The sequence below is a fragment of the Bubalus kerabau genome, chromosome 1, assembly GCF_029407905.1.
Source record: "Bubalus kerabau isolate K-KA32 ecotype Philippines breed swamp buffalo chromosome 1, PCC_UOA_SB_1v2, whole genome shotgun sequence".
NCBI classification, from domain to species: domain Eukaryota; kingdom Metazoa; phylum Chordata; class Mammalia; order Artiodactyla; family Bovidae; genus Bubalus; species Bubalus kerabau.
Genome location: NC_073624.1, coordinates 11,787,404 through 11,800,399, shown reverse-complemented (window position 1 = coordinate 11,800,399; position 12,996 = coordinate 11,787,404). Strand labels below are relative to the sequence as shown.

Sequence of the window (12,996 nt, the reverse complement as noted above, 5' to 3'; positions counted from 1 at the left end):
AGGCGAGGATTGGTTTCCATCTTAGAAAATAAAGTTCTCCCCAAGTAAAGCCGAGTACAGCATCTGGTGACAGGTGAGTTTATTTTGCTGCATGTTAGGAACCAGCAGGGGGAGGGCGGGTGAGCACAGGCCCGGGGTCGGGAGGAGGGTGAAGATGGAGCGTGAGTGCCATTGTGAGGGGTCACTGCTGTTCTCGGTTTATCGTCCCACCCCGGTGGAGTGCAGGGAGGGGAGGGTGCGGCGGGCACGGTGGGCGCCAGGGGAAGCCCTAGGTGGACGTGCTTCTGCCTCCTCCTTGGCGTCTGTTTGGCTCAGCAAAGGCAGGTTAGTTTAGGCGGAAGTGATCTTATGGTGTGAGCTCTCTGGGCTGAGAGACGTGAAAGGACCAGGGTGATGAGGCTGGCATGTCTTTTAAGAGGGGCTCCCCCACCCCCATCCCTTTCCTTTAGAGCCTGAGAGGAATGGCAGCGAGGAAGAGGGGGCCTGAAGGGTGGGAGGCTGCGCTGCTTGGCGGTTCCCCAGGCCCGAGCTCTCGGGTGGCTGCCTGTGGGGATTGCACGCCGCCTTTGGGGTGGGGGTGCTGGGGGTCATTTCTGTGGATCCTCGTTAAGTTCCTATACTCTGGTCCTCGCTTTATAAACGAGGACACTGAGGCTTGAGGATTTTTGTAGTTAATGAAGGCTCCTTCAACTGGGTAATGACAGAGATCCAAGGTTTTCCTATCCCTTTGCTCTTTCTATTTGATTATATTTGCTGGGATTGGAAGAGAAACCAAAGGAGAGGGAAGTAATTTTAGCAAAAGGTACCTAAGTGTGATTCTATGTTTTTCCCCTACCAACAGGAATATTAAGTGTAAAAATGGTCTTACTTATTAATACAACAGGGATTTTTCCTGGTATATATGGTAGTTGAGTTGATAAAGAATCCACCTGCAATGCATGAGACCCCAGTTTGATTCCTGGGTCGCGAAGGTCTGCTGAAAAAGGGATAGGCTACTCACTCCAGTATTTGTGGGCTTCCCTGGTGGCTCATCTGGTAAAGAGTCTGCCTGAAATGCGGGTTTGATCCCTGGGTCGGGAAGATTCCCTGGAGAGGAGAAAGGCTACCCACTACAGTATTCTAGCCTGGAGAATTCCATGGACTGTATAGTCCACGGAGTCACAAAGAATTGGACATGACTGAGCGACTTCATGGAGAAGGGAATGGCAACCCACTCCAGTTTTCGTGCCTGGAGAATTCCATGGACAGAGCAGCCTGGTGGGGTACCGTCCATTGAGTCACAGAGAGTCGGACACTACTGAAAGATTAACACAAAGTCTGTAGTGAAGGATGAAGGAGGAGTGTCTGTATGGGCGGGACTTCAGCCATTCATCTTGCCTTGGCCAGACTGAGACAGAGCTGGAAAGCACTTTCTTTTCCTTCTTGGCCACGTCTCGTGGCTTGCCCATGTCAGTTTCCCGACTCGGGACTGAATCCAGGCCTTCCCCAGTGAAAGTGCAGAATCCTAACCATTAGGCCACCAGGGAAGTCGCCTGGGTATTTTCTGTAACTTCATTTGCTCTTTCCTTTTCCTTAGAAAAGCTCCCCTACCCCCATAAAAAGAATGTATTTTTTCCTCAGTCAGTTTTTTCAGAATATAGGCCATTATGCCTTTGAATGCATTTATCTTTCTAAAGATAGTTTACTTTATCTCATTGTAAGGCAATGCGGTAAGAGATAGCCATCAGTGTTGCTAAATTGACAGTTAAACCCACAGAAGTATCTGCTGATCCTCTTCCAGGTCTGGGAGGGTCGATGGCGAGTGATCCCTCACGACGTGCTACCTGAGTGGCTCAAGGATAACGACTTCCTCCTGCATGGACACCGGCCCCCCATGCCTTCTTTCCGGGCCTGTTTTAAGAGCATTTTCAGAATACACACCGAGACAGGCAACATCTGGACACATCTCTTGGGTATGTTGAGTAGTAATGATTAATGTGACCATTCTGGTCCTCTCCCCACCGCTGTATTTAAGGGTAAGGACAGAACTTAAAAAGTGTGTTTTGAATTTGCTGTTGTTGTTTACTGGATTGCTAGTGATGCAGTTCCTCCGTGGTTGTCTCTGGTTGTCTCAGTTTACACTAGGTTTTCAGACATGTCCTTAAACCAGGCCAAGGAAAAGGCACTGTGCAGAATTGGCTGTAATGTTTTAATGAGCATGAAGAGGAAAGTAGTTATTTCACAGAAGTAAGTTGACTTTTAAAAGTCATTCCTCATGGCCAGTGAACATATGAGAAAGGTGCTCAATGACATCGTGAGTCATTTGAGGAAGTGCAATGAGATACCACTTCACACTCACAAGAAGGGCTGTTATCAAGAAAATGGAAAGTGACGGGTCTTTGCCCGGATATGGAAAGATTAGAACTCTCATGCATCACTGGTGGCTTGGAAAATGGCGCAATCTGTATGGAAAACGGCTTGACAGTTCCTCAGAAAATTAAACGGAGTTACCAGCAATTCTAGGTATATACCCAAGAGTATTGAAGACATAGTCCCACAAAGGTGTGTACATGAATGTTTTTAGCACCTTTATTCATCGTAAGGGGAAAGTGGGAACAACCAAGTATCTATCACCTGACCTATAAATAAAGTGCAGTATATGGATACTGTATTTGGATACAGTGGAGTATTATACAGCCTTAAAAGGGCTGGACTGCTGAGACTGGGCGACAGCACGGGCTAGCCATGAAAACCTTGTGTGAAGTGAAAGGAGCTGGACACAAAGGCCGGGCACTGTACGATCCATACACACGAAGTACCCCAGACGGGGAAATCCACAGAGCTGCAAAGTCCAGTAGATCAGTGCTTGTTAGGGTTGTTGGGGGTGGGGGCGGGGTGATGGGCGATGGCTGAGCAGATTTGGGACTTCTTTTTGGGGCAGTGAAAATGTTCTGAAATGAAATAGTGACGATCGCACAACCTGGTGAATGTATTGAGTAGTCTGGCTTTTCCCCTCTTAATGTACGTATCTTACCACATGTTTAATTTCCTCTGTGCCTCCAAGTTCTCCAGAATCAGAGAGTAGATCAGAGTAGAGAATCAGATCGAGTTTGTTGCTGACTTCTAACTTTACTAAATGATCACACAGAATCACTTAGCAAATGCTTTAACTTCTTAATTTCTGTGTTTGTCTTGTGTTAAGTAGCCTTTCCCTAAGCAATAAGAATGTGGTATCTTACTGTGAAGAACAGTTTAAAAATGATTTGAAATTGCCCAAATAGCATTTCACTGTGCCTAACTCCTGACTCTGTGGGCCAGCTGGTGAGGATCAGAGCTGCAGGTGGTTCCTTAGAGTGGTTGGTGGAGACAAACTGTATTTCCTAGCAGAGTTTGGAGGGGTCAGCGTTCATTGCAAAAGAAACTGCCGAGTGGGCCTTTGAAACCTGGCTTCAGCACATGTGCCAAAAACATTATAAATGGAATTTCTTATGGATCCAGAGGTAGAGGTGGGCTTAGTTAGCAGGCCTTGTCTGTTTTCTTTTTGGATTAATCAAAGTTACCCTGTTATACTGAGCTTGTGAAGCTGAGGGGCATGTGATACCAACAGTGTCTGGAGCAGACCAATGTTTTGGATAAGATTTAGTTGTTCAGAAGAATTTTGATTCAGATGTCAGGACTGAAAATGTAATTGATACATAACGCTCTCTTCAGAAGGTAGTAATCCTGGCTTTCTTCCGTCCTCTTCTCTAGGTTGTGTGTTCTTCCTGTGCCTGGGGATCTTTTATATGTTTCGCCCCAACATCTCCTTTGTGGCCCCCCTGCAGGAAAAGGTGGTCTTTGGATTATTCTTCCTGGGGGCCATTCTCTGCCTTTCTTTCTCATGGCTGTTCCACACAGTCTACTGCCACTCAGAAGGGGTCTCCCGGATCTTCTCCAAGTAAGTATCTGCAGAGTCCCTGTTTGGATCAGTGGCCCAAAGCCCGTGGGCTCAGGGAGCACGTCCAGCAGCGCTGGCAGGGCCCTCAGTGCCACCTGCCGGGCAGTCTTGCCTGGAGCCTGTAGTGGGCAGCGATGTTCAACAGTAAATGGATTTTTTTTTTTCCCTATCCTAGACTGGATTACTCTGGTATTGCTCTTCTGATTATGGGAAGTTTTGTTCCTTGGCTTTATTACTCCTTCTACTGTAACCCGCAACCTTGCTTCATCTACTTGATTGTTATCTGTGTTCTGGGCATCGCAGCCATCATCGTCTCCCAGTGGGACATGTTCGCCACCCCCCAGTACCGGGGCGTGAGAGCAGGTAAGAAGCCCAGGCTGGGGTTCCGTGCTGCCAGTCTGCACGAGAGGGCCACCGTTGGCCAAGCGTCAGGCTAGGCACTTGTGATGCAGAGGTGGAGAAGTCACAGTTCCTGTTCTTGAGGGGCTTGTAATGTTGGGGTGTCCCTGCTTGTCTCACAGCATCAGTGCGGGTGGGTGCTGAGCTGATGCATCTGGTAGTACAGTGTACATGAGTCTAGGGCTGTACATGGTCCTTACGGCTGTGGCTCCATAACTTTTGTGAAATAATGGTTCCCTTCTATGTATTTTCATTTTAAAATGTGTAAAAAAAAAAGAGTCTTTACTCCCAAACTGATGGTGTTATAGAGATAGCACACACCTTCTCTGGTACAGGATGAAGAGAGTTTTATGTTCAGGATCATGCCTATTTGGTTGGAAACCAGCCAAAAGTCCCTTCCTTCCGGTGCGAGGGCCTGGCTGGCCCCGCTGGAGCCAGGGCTGTGCTCTCAGGGTTTTTGCCTCTAGTACCACACCCAGTGCCTGGCGAGAATGAACAGGAAGTCCTAAAAGGGGTGCTCATCCTTTCAGTCTTTTTGCTTTAAACCATCTTGTATTAAAGCCCAAGTCACAGTTTACGTGCAGTTCCTGTCCATGTGGTGCTTGGTTGAGGCACACACTTCACGGTGGCTTTAGGCCCTGGTTACCTTTAGGCTGTTTCTGATCGTGACGTTTTCTTTTTCAATCCTAGACACGTCTTTATAATACATAAGTAACATAAATTATACAACTTGGACAAAATGGTACTTAACCTTCAACTTGACACGGTCTGATATGTTTTATTTCAGTTCATTAAAAAAAAAAAAATTGGTGATCCAGACTCAGTTCAGTCTTATAACCTAGGGCATGTCCAAAAGTTTGCAGATCACTTGCTGTAGAGGGTTCGAAGGCAGTACGACTGTGGGGGGGGCAGTGCTGGTGGACACGGGGCCCCTTTCTCTCTCATCGCCCGCCCCACCTCACTCTCACCCTGGGGTGTCCGTTGTCTCAAGGGAGGATAAACTGCAGAACTGCTCTGTACTGTAACCTGTGTCTTATAAAGAAGCGCATATAGGGTGTTGTAAGCCAACTACTTGAGTTGTTGGTTCCTGAGGCATTCAGCAACACATCACTCCAAGCTCCTTGAAGACTGCTGATTTGTGGAGCCGAGGCTTTTTCAGCAGGAGGCTCTCTCTTTGCCTTTGTAAATAGATCTCTTTTTAGAACGTAGCCGTGCTGAATTGCATGGCAGAATCCCAGAGTTTGAAGAACCTTCTTTTTCCTTTCAAACTAGAAGCTAATGTTGTATCCTGCTTTTGAGATGCTCAGTTTACAGAGTCACTGGCACCGTGCCGAGTTGTTTCTCCTTTCTTTCTCCTTGTCTCTATTGTGTCCTTGTGATTCCCAGGAGTGTTTCTGGGCCTCGGCCTGAGCGGGATCATCCCCGCCTTGCACTACGTCATCTCGGAGGGCTTCCTGAAGGCTGCCACCATCGGGCAGATCGGCTGGCTGTTGCTCATGGCCGGCCTGTACATCACGGGGGCGGCCCTGTACGCTGCCCGCATCCCCGAGCGCTTCTTCCCCGGCAAGTGTGACATCTGGGTAAGTGTGGTCAGCAGCTGGGGGCGGGCAGGGTTCACTGTCTTATCTGTCCATCTGTGACTTAGTTACTGGCACCCAGGGAAGTGAAATGATTGAGGAAGTACCCTCGGCCCAGCTTCCCTCTGAGCTGCGTCAGCGTGGTGAGTGCGGGGCTGAGGGTGACCCCTGCAGGGGCGGCCCCTCTGTGAGGCCCGCCGCCCCGTGATGGGCCGCCAGTGCCTTCTCGGGACAGCCCGAGAGCTCGGGTGCTCCTTACTCAGCGTGCTGCCCTTCAGGGTAGGCATGGAGTTGTCATCCCCTGTCCCCGTGCCGGGCGGCAGGTTTTCAGGCTTCCTCCGTTTGGTCTCGTGTGTGGGAGGACGGAGACACACTGGGTTTTTACCCAGGTCCTTTCAGCACCAGAATTCTGTGTGTGGTTGGAAGGGAGGTGGGATAACCAGACGGTTGTTAAAGGTAAACCGAGAGGAGGAAAGGGTCAGGGGAGAAAATGCAGGGGACCAATGGGCAGCCTGGTACCGGTCCACTCACGAGTCCCGGTCCATGGCCTGTTAGGAACCAAGTCGGCACTTCCGGAGCTGAGCGGTGAGGGAGGGAGCGAAGCTTCCCTGTGTGCACGGCTGCTCCCCATCGCCCTCATGACTGCCTGAGGCCTGCCTTCTGTCGGATCAGCGGCCCCTTTAGATTCTCACAGCAGCGAGAGCCCTGGCCCTGAAGGGACAGTGGGGTATCCTGAGATGGCCAGAGTAGGAGTAGAGTGCACAGGAAATGCAGCGCGTTGCTGGGCCCCGGCGCCAGTGTGCGCTGCGTCCCGAGCTTGGGGCCGCAGCTCCGTCTCTGTGGGGACAGTGGGCCTTCCCCTCAGCAGAATGTCTGTGCCTGCTGGGTGCTCTGAGACCAGGGACGCCTGAATTTGAGCCGCCGCCCTGCCCCCGCCCCGGCTCCGCGTGTCTTCGGGATCTTCTGCTGACGTTTAGTGACGTCTTGCCCTCCCCGCTTCTATCCCCAGTTTCACTCTCATCAGCTGTTCCACATCTTTGTGGTGGCTGGCGCGTTCGTCCACTTCCACGGGGTCTCGAACCTCCAGGAGTTCCGTTTCATGGTCGGCGGAGGCTGCAGCGAAGAGGACGCACTGTGACAGCGGCCAGAGGCCGGGGACGGTGACCCCCACTGGCCCTAACGCCAGTGCCAGAGGAGCCCCACAGTGCGGGGCTTCGTGACACCCCAGGGCTCCACGTGGTCCACAACTGGGAAGAGAAAAATAAATCACACCTCACAGGTGGAGAAGACGCGAGATGGCCCAGCCCTGCCTTGTTCTTGGGTCTGGCCGACGGAGGGCGCTCGCGCCGCGGGCACGCTGGCCTCTGTGCTTGTAGCCGGCGGGGCCGTCAGCCGGAGGCCCCTCCTCCTCCCTCCTCTCTCCTTAGAAACGGTGACACCGACCAGTGTTGGCGAACATTTATTATGTCCTCCGAGGGGTGGCAGTGTGATTTTAGATGCCCTTTTGGGAGAACAAAGAAATTAATGTAAATAAGATTTCTAACTTACTGTTTAAATAAAAATTTATATGAATGTTTAAACCACAGGGCTAGGGGAGGGAGGGAGGCTTTTGTATAGAACGAAACACGCGAGAGCCACACGCTGTTCCAGTTTTGCACACGTGACCGCCGGAGGATCAGGCGACAGCCCCAGAATGTATGACGCCCGGCGCCCCGGGTGCCTTCTGCCGGCGGGGACACCTCGGGCCCCGGGGCGGCAGCGTCCCACCCCGCCTGGCGACCCTGCAGAGCGCGAGGCTGGGGCGGCATGTTTGCTGGGGGAAGCGGGGTGTGTGAGATCAAGGCAGTAGTGACGTGTCAGAGTTTGAGCGACTTGTTTGTGCCACCTACCTAGGAACGTCACTGAGGCTGGTGGGGGTTGGGGGAGCGCCTGCGGGGCTTCCCGCATCCTTTGCGGTTGCAGGGGTGAGGATGGGGTGTCTGCAGTGGAGCTCTGAACCACTCTGTATGAGTCCCTCCAGGAGAATCACTGCCTTACCTCCCCCTCAGCCCCTGCCCCCCGCCAGGAGAGAGACCACCTTCCCTGGCACCACGGCTCCTGGCCTGAGGCTAGCCGCACAGGGGCCCAGTGCCTGCCAACTGTGGTGGGGGAGAGTCTCCCTGTGGTGCTGTCCTGGTGCCTGGGGGCTGGGCACGTGAACACAGCCTCACCCCCCTTCACCCCCGCCGCCCCGGACAGGGAAGCCAGCAGCACGCCTCTGAGGCGAGAGCCCTTTATCCACCGGTGCTGGGGTGACCAGCACCCAAGAGCCCAGTTTTCTAGGGGTGGTGTGGTAGGAAGGTTTAGAAGGAAGTGATACATTACTGCCAGGGAGTCTGGTTGGCTCCTTGAGGCTTTGTCTTTGAGGAGCTGCTCAAATAAGGCTGCTTGAGCCCCAAAGGTGTCCTGCGGGGGTGTCAGAGTCTGGTGTGGAGGGCCTGGCTCCTGGGAGGCCTGCACCTGCCCACATATCCCCGAGTCCATTTTTTACTCTCAGCAAAAACTTTTGATGGTTGAATCGCACCCGGGACAGCAGGTGTCAAACGTGAACAAGGTCCTGAGCTGGGCTGGCTGCCTCCCACCAGTGTTTGTGAACATCAGAAGGTCTCCTGTTAACTCAGTGTGGGTTTTTTTCTTGGTTAGCTGTCTCCTTTCCCCTGTGTCTCCAGCAAAACCTGGGAACCAGGAAGCAAGAATCTTTTGTAGAACTCGGGAGTATTTTCGTCCTGAGTGAGGGCACTGCCCCCGGTGCTGGGCGTGCTGGTGCTGTGTGGACAGGTGGGAGAGCAGTATTACCCCTCCAAGGAGCACGGCCCACAAGAGAGTACCCCACCGCACCCCTGGGAGGAGGCTCACTGGGCTTCAGATGTACCCCAGAAGCCAGCCTTGCGTCCGGTCACCTGCCCGGGGAAGCGTGCGGCCCCCGGGACACCTCCAGCAGTCCGGGGCCCAGCCACCCCCCACACACACCCCCCAAAGAGGAGCTGCACCTGGCTCAACACAGCACAAGCCCTTAGAAAGTGACGTGATCACCAACCAGACGTCCCCCCACCCCGACCCCATGACAGCGCCCACCCCGGCCCCTCCCTGGGAAGCGGGTGTGCACCCACCTCCGTGTGTCCTCGAAGCCCCGGCCTGCCTCATGCACGCCTCCGCCTGCTGGGAACCCCACAGGTCGGCGCCTGGATGCCTTACTCTCAGCAGTCAGAGGCTCGCTTGCTCTGTGCAGATGTTCGTTTTCTCTTTGGGCTCTCGGCCGTTTCAGACCTCTGCAGCTTCATCCTCTCACCCATTGAAGAGTGGCCTTCTCAGTATTTCCCCCTTCCCGTTTATAAATTGTCAAAGCCACAAAGCACATTTTTGGGGATCATAGAGGGCTGGGATTTCAGAAGGGCATTTGTGCGATGGCCCCATTCACCATGGGATGTCCCTCCTTGCTGTATTCTCAAACTTCTAATAAAAAAACCAAGTGGAATATGAATGTTTTTTGTTGTGCTTTTTTTTTTAAAAAAAGAAAAAACTGCCTCAGCTTCCCTCTTCATAGCTTTTGGTACTTCTTAACTTGAAGCCTTCATTTAGATACTGAAGCTTAAATTTCTGGAAACATCCCACTCTGAGTGCTGGAGACCATTCTGAAAAGGCTCTCTGTGGACTGACCAACAAATTAAGCTCTTGTGAAATTATTAATGGTCAGGATTCTTTGGCCACAAAGGTATTTTCTATACCGAGTAGAATATCTCAGGACGCTTTGGGGTTCGTCACTCACTGGGCTCCCAGTTTTTTAAAGGTCATATTGTATACTGTGGTTTCCCCAGTGTAGTGTTGAGAGTGTGAAAGTTGAAGATGTTCTCTGGCAGTTTTCATTAGATAAATCTTGTAATTTGTATATTTCACATTTCCATTTAATTTTCCTAACATGTTAATGGCAGGCAGGATGATGATGAGTTAATAAAGAGGGTCCCTGGAGGCTCAGAGGTTAAAGCATCTGCCTGCAATGTGGGAGACCTGGGTTCGATCCCTGGGTCGGGAAGATCCCCTGGAGAAGGAAATGGCAACCCACTCTAGTATTCTTGCCTGGAGGATCCCATGGACAGAGGAGCCTGGTGGGCTGCAGTCCATGGGGTCGCAACCAGTCGGACACGACTGAGCGACTTCACTTTCACTTTCAGTATAAAAACCAGGGCTCGTGCCCAGCTCAAGCCTTCCCGGCCCTCCTTACACTTTGATCATAACTGGGGTCCCAGGCACAAGCGTGGAGGGGAGAGCCAGCTCCAAGGGGCAGTTACTGATTTATCGTTAGAGGTACGAAAATAATACGTAAAGAATGCATCCTGCAAGGGGGTGTGTTAGAGCACTCGACACTTTACGCGGTTGTGACCAGCACCCAGTGGACAGATGTGTTGTTTCACTTGTGTTTTGTAGGTGAGATTACGAGAGACAAGTCTGACTCTTGCGACACGGTCTACACTAAGAGGGAAATTCAGGTCTCATGTAGGGACTTCCTGGCGGTCCAGTGGTTAGGACTCTGGGCTTCCACAGCAGGGGTTGCAGGTTCGATCCCTGGTTGGGAACCTGAGATCCCCTTGCTGCATGGCACGGCCAAAAATAAAAGCCTCGTGTGTTTTGACTGAAAGGTTTTGGGGGTTTGTTAACCTCCTATGTAATTTAAGAGAAGAGAGGAGGTCCCAGCCCTTTTTGCCTTGGGTTTATTTAGTTTTTTTTCCAGGGGAATTTCCAGCATTTGGATGCATTCTGATTTTAAATGTAGGAATAGGTTTTTTGCATAGGGAACCTGGAGGGTGGGACACTGGGTCGTGTCCTGCTTCATTTTTTATGTGGGCCATTTTAAAAGTCTTCATTATTGAGTTTGTTATGGCATTGCTTCTCCTTTATGTTTTGATTTTTGTGGATACGAGGCATGTGGGACCTTAGTCCCCAGCCAGGGATTGAATCTGCATCCGAAGGCCAGGTCTTAACTGCCAAGGAAGCCCCTCCCATCCTGCTTGAGGCCTACAGACACCCCCTGGCTTTCCCAAACCCTTTGCTGAACTGTCTGTAGGCGCCCTTTTCACGGTGATACCCGTGGTGCCAGAAAGGAAGTGGATGAGGGCGTCTTTGAATCCTGGCCTGACAGTTGCTCGGGCTCCCTGGCCTGGAGGTGGCTGTGGGCGCTATTGCGCCTGTGAGTAACCCCTGGCCTCCAAGTGTCCTACTCGGTCAGGGCTCAAGCGCTGACCCCACGCCCTGTGTCCTCTCTGTCCTCCTGGGCGGTTTTCCTGCCCCCAGCCCCATGACCTGCAGCACCCTGGCCTAGTGTGACTCTGCCTTCGGTGGAGATGGCGGGAGTCTAGCTGGGCAGGAAGGATGGCCTGTCACTGCCGCCCTGGCCTGGGGACAGCGCCCGGGGCTGCCGAGACAGCTGCTTTCTCAGCTGTGAGCTCGTCCCTGCCCCACCCCAAGTCAGCATCCCTCACTCGAGCCGCAGGGATGGGCCGGCGTCGACGCCAAGCTCTTGCCCTCATTCTTCCCCGAGTCTGCATGTTTGACTTGGAGACATGCACTCCCTCGCCCTCCGGAATGAACTCCCGCTGGACGTCGTGCAGCGGTGCTCAGGCCTTTTGTTTCAGCAGCGCTGGCACTAGAGCACGCTCAGAGGTGACTTAGGAGCCGGCACACCCCTGCCCCGAGGACAGAGCTGGCAGCCCTGGCACCCTCGGGCATCCACAGGCTTTTTTTTAGGAAAAGGGACTTCAGGACTCTCTCCTCCAGAATCTGGTCATCCATTCAGTGACTTTGGTTTTAACTTTGTTGGTCTGAGCTTCCCTGGTGGCTCAGACGGTAAAGTGTCTGCCTGCAATGCGGGAGACCTGGGTTCAATCCTGGGGTCAGGCAGATCCCCCGGAGAAGGAAATGGCAACCCACTCCAGTATTCTTGCCTGGCAAATTCTGTGGACTGAGGAGCCTGGCGGGCTACAGTCCATGGGGTCACAAAGAGTCGGACACGACTGAGCGACTTCACTTGTTGGTCTGAAACCAAGGTGACGGCTCTTTAGCACGAACTAGGCTGCCACCTGCTGTCCTCTGGGCCGTGGTGGTGGTGGTGGTGGGTGGCAGAGGGTTAGAACCACCAAAATAGAAAAGGGCAAGAACAGCTCTGACCTCTGAAGGCAGGGCTTATGTTCTCTTCTCCCAGGTGAAGAGCAGTTTTATTGTAACCACGGCTTTTGCTTCCATTGGTTCTGACAGGGAGTCCTGGCCCCACAGCCCCCTCCTGGCCACACAGAGACAGGGCTGAGGCTGGGAGCGGCCCCAGTACTTCCTAAGCTTGGTTTTTAAATTGTGTGGCCAAGAGCGTCAATAAATTGCCTGAAAAGACTCTTCCTGGTTGTGGGGAAGGGGAATAGAATGCTGTCCTGGAGAGAGGTTAGAGGTCAAGGTCTGGACATGCTCCGATGCCCCAGAAGGGCACGGCGAGGGAGGGGCTGTCGCCTGGGGGGCTCTGTGACGTGAAGGTGGGGAGTTGAGCTGAGGGGGTGGGAGGCGGGCCCCCTGCTGCCTCCTTGCCCACCTGCACCCTGCGGGCACCTGTGACCTTGCCTGTTGTTCCAACGTCCTTTCTCCCTCCCCTCTGCCAGGAAAGCAGGTGCTTCAGAGGAGAGCCGGTGACACGCTGTGGGGGCCGACCGCAGGCCACGAGGTTTCAGGTTCAGGACTCGGACACCACGTGCACGCCTCGCACATCGTGGTCACCTCTTGCAGGGAGGCCGGCTGAACGTAGAGAGCAGAGGCCACCCCAGGGTTTCTGCATGGTTCTGCCTTCAGCGTCGCTCCCACCGTGGGGACCGCAGTCCCTGGGGAGCCAGGTCTGCGTGGGAGGAAGCCGCGGCCCCGAGACCCCTGGGTGGGGGGCGTGCCCAGATGCATCCGTCTCCCCCACTGGACTCCAATTTGCAAATGGGAATGCTCCCCAAAGCTCCAGCTCCAAGGCCAGAGTCAGGTGGTTTCTCTTGTAGATCATCAGCCAGAAAAAGACCACCCTGGGTCCTTGGGCGTCCAGGGGGTCTG

General features: G+C 53.0%; 1 protein-coding gene across 3 annotated transcripts in view; it reads left to right on the top strand.

The window, feature by feature from the left end:
* The window catches only part of ADIPOR2 (adiponectin receptor 2), a 42,875-nt gene extending 35,403 nt beyond the window's left edge, over window positions 1-7,472 (top strand). For all 3 annotated transcript variants that reach the window (XM_055567750.1, XM_055567758.1, XM_055567768.1), the window contains exons 4-8: window positions 1,781-1,952; window positions 3,730-3,916; window positions 4,092-4,279; window positions 5,702-5,895; window positions 6,902-7,472. In XM_055567750.1, the coding sequence (XP_055423725.1) occupies window positions 1,781-1,952; window positions 3,730-3,916; window positions 4,092-4,279; window positions 5,702-5,895; window positions 6,902-7,030 (870 nt within the window). In that variant the 3' untranslated portion in view covers window positions 7,031-7,472. The remainder of the gene's footprint in view (window positions 1-1,780; window positions 1,953-3,729; window positions 3,917-4,091; window positions 4,280-5,701; window positions 5,896-6,901) is intronic.
* The last annotated feature ends 5,524 nt before the right edge of the window (window positions 7,473-12,996 follow it).